The 7,500-nt window shown below is 37.6% G+C and overlaps 1 protein-coding gene across 2 annotated transcripts in view; it reads left to right on the top strand.

Moving 5' to 3' along the window:
• The first annotated feature begins 3,532 nt into the window (after positions 1-3,532).
• nfkb2 (nuclear factor of kappa light polypeptide gene enhancer in B-cells 2 (p49/p100)) overlaps positions 3,533-7,500 on the top strand; it is a 33,210-nt gene continuing 29,242 nt past the window's right edge. The window contains exons 1-2 of one of the 2 annotated variants that reach the window (XM_080036712.1): positions 3,533-3,592; positions 6,025-6,072. In XM_080036712.1, coding sequence (XP_079892838.1) covers positions 6,056-6,072 — 17 coding nt within the window. In that variant the 5' untranslated portion in view covers positions 3,533-3,592; positions 6,025-6,055. The remainder of the gene's footprint in view (positions 3,593-6,024; positions 6,073-7,500) is intronic. The other variant, XM_080036714.1, reaches the window with a different exon arrangement.

The following is a 7,500-nucleotide window of genomic DNA, read 5'->3' as shown; positions in this document are numbered from 1 at the left end:
AGTTTTATGTCATAGTAGGATTAAAGAAACCAGAAAATATTCACATTTGAGAAACTGAAATCAGAGAATTTGGACATTTTTTATTAAAAAAAAGTTACGATTAATCGATTATCAAAACAGTTGGCGATTATTTTGATAATCGATTAATAATCGATTTGTTGATTAATCGTTGCAGCTCTAGTTAAAACAACTACTTTTTAGCAATGTTTGAACAATTATGCACATGTCGCAATATCTAACTAATTATGCTTGAATAAGCATCTCTGTCAAAACCTACATTTTACTAGAATAGTGCTGAGAATGATCATGGAAAGTTTAGTTGATGTAAGTGCTTTAGAAGTTTAGATTTTTGGTTCAGAGTATTGGAGAAAAAAAAACTAATGTTGAGATAATGTCCGTTAAAGATGGTTGTATAGGAGAAATATACAGACGCAAACAGACAAGGTTTAGTCAAATAAACACCTGAATGTACATGTTGGACCTTTGATTTATACTAGTATGAAAGAAGACATGTTATGGAAGATAAATAGACAGAAAAATGCCTGCTGTGCCTCGCCTTAATATCAAGTAAAATTCTCAATAACAACAAAGTTTACAATGAAAATAGTTAATTTTCTAGCGCCCCCCCTTTGGTCAAAAGCAGTAGTGTTTTTACCACGCCAGCTGTTGTTCCTGGGTGAGCGTATACCCATGACAAAGGCATAAAGAAAAACTATATAAAAATAGCATTCTTTTGCACTGTTGGTCTCGTTTTGCTGTTACATGTAATTTATGATCATCAGAGGAAAAATTAGACTGTTTCAGAAATATGTAAAAGTTCCTCGTAGCAGCTTTTAAAGATCATTTGACAATCAAAACAGTCGGCGTTCACATACCTTTGTCCACATTGTTATGAACTTACAGGGTCAAGAATATAGAATGTATTGTATGTTATGTTATTTTACCCAATGTGCCTTTACAGCTTTAAGATGTACTTGCTTTATTAAAGGAGCATTCTGGTGTTTTTAAAACTCAGATGTTACATTCCCTTTCCTCTGTCAGCCGATGGTTTCAGGTCATTTATATAAAGATGTGTTCTACTATTTTTATTTCTATATTCTGCTTTAATTTGCTGCAAAGAAAGAGAGAGAGGGAGGGAGGGAGAGAGAGAGAGAGGGACAGGGATAGGGATAGAGAGAGAGAGAGAGGGAGGGGTGGAAGGAGAGAGATGGAGGGACAGACAGAGAGAGGGAGAGGGAGACAGACAGAAAAGAGAGAGAGAGATTGAGGGAGGGTGAGAGATGGAGGGAGGGAAAGAGAGGGATAGAGAGAGAGAGAGAGAGAGACAGATAGAAAAGAGAGAGAGATAAAGACAGACAGTTGATTTTATCTTTAACAGTGTATAAACATACTGCAGTGTGTAGCTCAGAAACCCTTTTGGGACCGTGGACATGCAGTTAAAAGCCTTAACGAACCATGAACCAAAGCTTTAGATCGGATCCTCGTTTACTGTCTGTCAGTCAGTCGACTCTAAACCAAAGTCTCATGTTAAAGGAATACTTCACCCATACAGGCGTTCTATCTTTATAAAATCACTATTATAACATAATGAATTAGGTTTTTCTTCCCTCAGTCTTCCCTTGGCCCAGCTGTCCTGTTAATCCTAACCCTTACATTTTCCCATGCATGATGTCACGCATGGGAAAATGTAGGGTTAGACAGTGAGACCATAAAACACTCTTTCTGCCTTTTCTCAGGCTAGGATGAACCGATTTCTAAAACATTTATACTACATAGGATCTGAGAGTTCAATACACCTTCATATTCCCACCAGGTGAAGTAGGTCTTTGACACTGATCAACGCAAGTTTTCTTCTTGAATAAGTTCTAAGGGAAGATCTGCAAAGAAAGAGGGAGAGAGAGAGAGAGGGACAGGGATAGGGTAGGGATAGAGAGAGAGAGAGAGGGAGGGGTGGAAGGAGAGAGATGGAGGGACAGACAGAGAGAGGGAGACAGACAGAAAAGAGAGAGAGAGATTGAGGGAGGGTGAGAGATGGAGGGAGGGAAAGAGAGGGATAGAGAGAGAGAGAGACAGATAGAAAAGAGAGAGAGAGATAAAGACAGACAGTTGATTTTATCTTTAACAGTGTATAAACTGAAGATCTCAGTGTAAAGGCTGTGAGACTCAGAGAGGGAGTTTTTACGCCTTTTTTGTTTAAAACGAAATGTTGCAAAATAAAAATAAAGTGACAAAGTCAACAGTGTGTTTTTTTAATGTTTGATGAAAACTTTTTTAATTTTTTAATTGTTTTCATTGTTTTATTTTAGTATTATATATATATATAAAACTTTTTTTTATATGAAATTTAAAAAAAACATTTGTTTTAATTTTTCGTATAATTTAAAATATATATATATATATATATATATATATATATATATATATATATATATTGTAAATATGTTAAGTATTTTTCTTAATTTTTTCTTTAAATTTTGTATTTAAAAAAATCTATTTTCAGATTTAATAATTTAGTTTTTTCGATTATTTTTTTAGTTTATTTATACTTAGAGTAATACATGCTAAAAGTAGTAAATGCTTCAGCCTTCTATAAATGGGCGGGGCTCCTCCTTCCACCAATCAGCGGGCTGCATTTGTAACTTTTTACATTTCAGTATTATTTACGCTATTATATTTCTAGTATTATTGTTTTCATATTTTTAATGATTTTGTGGTTCATTTTTAAGTTAATATTTTTTTTTTTTTTTTTTTTTTTTGTATTTAGAAAAATTTATTTTCAGATTAAATTATTTTTACTATATAATTATATTTTTTTACATATTTATTGTGTGTATATATATTCAAGTCTTTATTTAAAATGTTATATAGGCTATCCTTTTTTTTCGATTTTGTGTTCCATGAGATGGGCGGGGTCTCCTCTCCTTCCACCCAATCAGCGCCCTGTATTTGTTACGTCAGTCTCCACCAATCAGCGGGCTGTATTTGTAACGTGGCACCGGAATTCCCCTCGAGCTCGCGGGGCTTTCCGCTCTGACTGACAGGCTGCCGGTCACCATGGCGACAACACCGGAGAACTGGCTCGGCCTTCACAATAAAAGCCTTTTTTATTAACCGCCCATTTTAAATAGAAATGGAATTGATAAAATAAAATAATTAATTTTAAATATGTAATAAAAACCCTTTAGAATAACTTAAAACATGATTAAAAACAAGCACGTTACTTATTTTTTCAAGCAAATTCTCTGACAACTTTGCCAGAATCTAATACGAAAAAAAAACCTCTTAAATTGCCGATATTTAACATATTGCAATTTTCTTTCAATATTAACACCAGCATGTATGTGTTCCTTCACAACAGAGTCATTTAATTAAGCTTCTATCTCTAAAAACAGGTCAAAGGGCGCAGTTACACATTAAGGTAACAGCAGAAACAAACGTTGTTCCCTTTGTTTTATATTTTATTTTGAAAACCACACACTGGAAGTTTACCTCACGGCTTCTTTGCTGCTGCAGGTCAGTTCAGTTGAGTTTTGGAGTTTTGTGATTCTCGGTGGAAACAAACAAACGGACAGACAAACCGACAGACACACAGGTAAAAAAACTCACCTTTAAACTCTTATATTTCTACAAACCGCAGCGGGTCGATATCTCGTTCAGCTGTTACGTCACGCACAGAATTTAATGACGTAGAATCTGTCAGTTTGAAGCTAAAAAGACAGTGTTGAGAAATATGGGTTACAATCATGAAGAAACTGCGTATTTATACTTGGCGGATCCCTGTAAAGTTGAACAGTTTAAAACGTTGCATTGGCCTTTAACACAATGAGACCTAGCTTTTTTCTCTCATGTATCTTAGCCTATATGTTGTTTTGTATTGTATCTTGTAGCCTACAGCACTTTGGTCAACTGATGCTGTTTTTAAATGTGCTATAGAAATACATTTGACTTTTGGCTATATGTTTTTTCTGCTTTCTTATTTGGTCTGTCTTTTATTGTGAAACTGAAGCGATTGATCGATAAGTGAGTGATTATTTAGAAGACGAAAGGTTTCTGGCTCTATGATCAGATTGTGCAACAGAGGAAAATTACTGAAGTGACTTTATGGCCCATTTTTTATCCTTTTGTATTTAAATAGCCCAATAATATAATGTTTGAACTAGCATTATTAAATATTTGAACATGTTTTTTTTTTTTTTTTTACTATTATTTGTTTTTATATTTTTAATATTTGTAGAATTTTGGTAATATACTTTTATGTTATAATGTTTATTTGTATTTTTTAAGTATTTAGACGGGTGTGAGTAAAATGTAACGTCTCTGGAAACTGGAATTAACAGGCGTCTCGGTCGGACTAACTGTTCTTAACACAAACAGAAGATGAGTTTAGTGTTAAAGGTGTAGTCAGTGATTCTGGAGAACGCTTGTTGTAGTGAATATCTCCTCATGATCCGCTACCTGTCTGTACTGTGTGTGTGTGCTGGAAAAAAATCCAGTGTTAATACAACAGCCTAGGCTCTGTAAACTGGTATGTAAACAAAGGGCCCACCATAGTATCATGTCCATTCACAGAGTCTAGGCTGTGTATTAACACAGTCCAGGCAGGTAGTGGATCATGAGGAGATATTCACTGATTTTGACAGAAAGTGATTTAGACCAAAAGCGTTCTCCAGAATCACTGACTACTGTAACCGTCCAGAGCCCTTAGGTCGTCTGGGACAGGTCTACTTACAGTCCCCAGAGTTAGGACTAAACAAGGAGAAGCAGCTTTTAGTTTTTATGCACCAACAATCTGGAACAAACTTCCAGAAAACTTGAGGTCTGCTGCAACTCTCAGTTCTTTTAAATCGAGTCTGAAGACTTTTTTGTTTCCATTTTAACCTGCAATTTTTATTTTATTTGCTTCTTTTATTCGCTTTTAAATGTTTTATAATGTGTTTTATGTATTCTAATCTTGCCCCTGTAAAGCACTTTGAGTGGCCTTGTGTCTGAATTGTGCTATATAAATAAACTTGCCTTGCCTTGCCTTGCCTTACTGACACTACAGTCAAAAACAGTGTTTTGTTCAAGCGTTGGTCAGTTTTTAGGCTAGATTTTTAATATGTGTTTTCTCCTGCAGTGTTTAAATTTAAACCAATCAGACAGGAGACTTAGTAATATCCCCACAGCTTTGGTATTCACATAACATCTCGAGTTCTCTAGGCCTGAGACCAAGTCTGTTGGATACTATACAAGACAAGGCAAGTTTATTTCTATAGCACAACTCAGACACAAGGCCATTCAAAGTGCTTCACAGGGGCATACAGTACATACAGATTACAATACATCAATTATAGAATAGACATTAGGAAGGCGAATGAAAAATATGAATAAAAATAATAAATAAAATAAAAATGACAGGTTAAAAGGGAAACAGAAAAGTCTTCAGATACAACAGATGTAAACAAACCTTTAAACAGACAGTAGAATGTTGTGACTGTCCCTTTAACAGCAGAACTTTGTTGTTTGTTCTCGATACAAATAAACAAACAAAAAAACTAACGAGCAAAACTGGAAATTCCCGGCGACGGATTTAACAGTGACATCACATCATCATTTCAAACAGCTGATTGACCCTGTGTGTGTGTGTGTGTGTGTGTGTGTGTGTGTGTGTGTGTGTGTGTGTGTGTGTGTGTGTGTGTGTGTGTGTGTGTGTGTGTGTGTGTGTGTGTGTGTGTGTGTGTGTGTGTGTGTGTGTGTGTGTGTGTGTGTGTGTGTGTGTGTGTGTGTGTGTGTGTGTCTGTGTGTGTGTGTGTCTGTGTGTGTGTGTGTCTGTGTGTGTGTGTGTGTGTGAGTGACTGTCTGTCTATGTCTGTCTGTCTGTGTCTGTCTGTCTGTCTGTCTGTCTGTCTGTCTGTCTGCCTGCCTGTCTGTCTGTCTGTCTGTCTGTCTGTCTGTCTGTCTGTCTGCCTGTCTGTCTGTCTGTCTGTCTGTCTGTCTGTCTGTCTGTCTGTCTGCCTGTCTTTCTGTCTGTCTGTCTGTCTGCAGGAGAAGATAGAGAGTGGCATCACGTTGAGACATGGCGGGAGCTCTCAGGTCAGTTTATATTCAACACATCTATGATTCTTTATTTGGTGATTTGGTCGTTAAAACCTGTTAAAGACGAACGTTATCTAGGCCGCCATTTACTTTTATCCATTTAATATCATCTGGTTCTTTAAAGTAGGATGTATTGTTCCGATCTTGAGGGCAGCTCTAGACTCTATTCTTTCCCTGCGTTCCAAATCTCCTCCTCTTTCTTTTTTCTGTCCTACATAATCTGACCGTCGATGTGACGTCACTTCTGTTGCGCACTGGATTGTGGGTCAGAATCGCCCAAAATAGCAAATGCTGATTTCAAGGTTGCGTTCCGAATCGCATACTCTTTCTTTTTTCTATTCTACATACTACATTCGACGATAAAAAGAATCTAGTTAGGATGCAGTAGACATACTATTGGGACATACTTTTCTCTCTTATTTCATCATAACATTGCGCCTTGATCTTGCCTCTTGCTTTTATATCCGTCGCATCCCCGTTTGTTTTCATAACATGGACCTATAGGCTTCGTCGATGTTACGTCACTTCACGTGCGCACTGGATTGTGGGTCAGAATCGCCCAAATAGGATGCACTTTTCAACACTAACAATCTTGGCCGCATGAAGTAGGACATCCGGGTACTTCTAACCATCCTAAATCTGGCCACAAGAATCGGGACATCCTAAATCTTTTTTCTACATACTATATAGTAGAAAGTATGCGATTCGGAACGCAACCCAAGTCTAAAAATCTTGGCCGGATCTAGTAGTAGTCATCCGGGTATTTTTAACCATACTTGTTACGCGCTCCCACCTTTTTGCTCCTCCCTCCTCTTCCCTCCTACACTCTCTCACTCTCAGGTGCTCTGGAGCTTGATTGGCGGCAGGTGCTCCTGATTAGGTGGGGCTTAAAGGCTGGCCTGCTGCGGCTGCTGGTTGTCGCCTTAGTTTTGTTGGTTTACTTATGGGGGGGCTGCTAGACGGTGTTCTTTTTGTTTATCGTAGTTTAGAGGGGCCGGGGTTATAGTTTAGCTGGAGGAAGACCGGCTGTGTCTGAAATCGCGCACTCACGTAAGTGCACTTACATTGAGTGCACTTTATTATCCCTACAGTACACTTACTTATAGACGCAGTGCTCTCATTTCTACAGTGCACTGTCCAAACTGCCGTCGCGCACCTACCGGAAATGACTTTGTATTTTGAAGGTTCTTCTTCGGTGGTATTTTTTTTTAAACGGTCGGATACAGTCTAAAACAGTGTAGTTGTACGGAAAAACTAAACAAATGTGTAATTTAACTTTTGTGGAGCGCGTCCGTCTCCACAGTTGCTTCAAGCTCCTCTATTTTGATTTTAATGTTCCGTCCTCTCCGCTACGTAGGCAAGATGGCGGCCGTTGAGTGTGGAAAGTGTCCATCGCTCCACACTCAAGTTTTAGACCGTTTTGAG

The sequence above is a fragment of the Ammodytes marinus genome (genome assembly GCF_949987685.1).
Source record: "Ammodytes marinus genome assembly, chromosome: 11".
Classification (NCBI taxonomy): domain Eukaryota; kingdom Metazoa; phylum Chordata; class Actinopteri; order Uranoscopiformes; family Ammodytidae; genus Ammodytes; species Ammodytes marinus.
The sequence above is the reverse complement of the archived record's forward strand: the minus strand, read 5'-3'. Positions and strand labels throughout refer to the sequence as shown.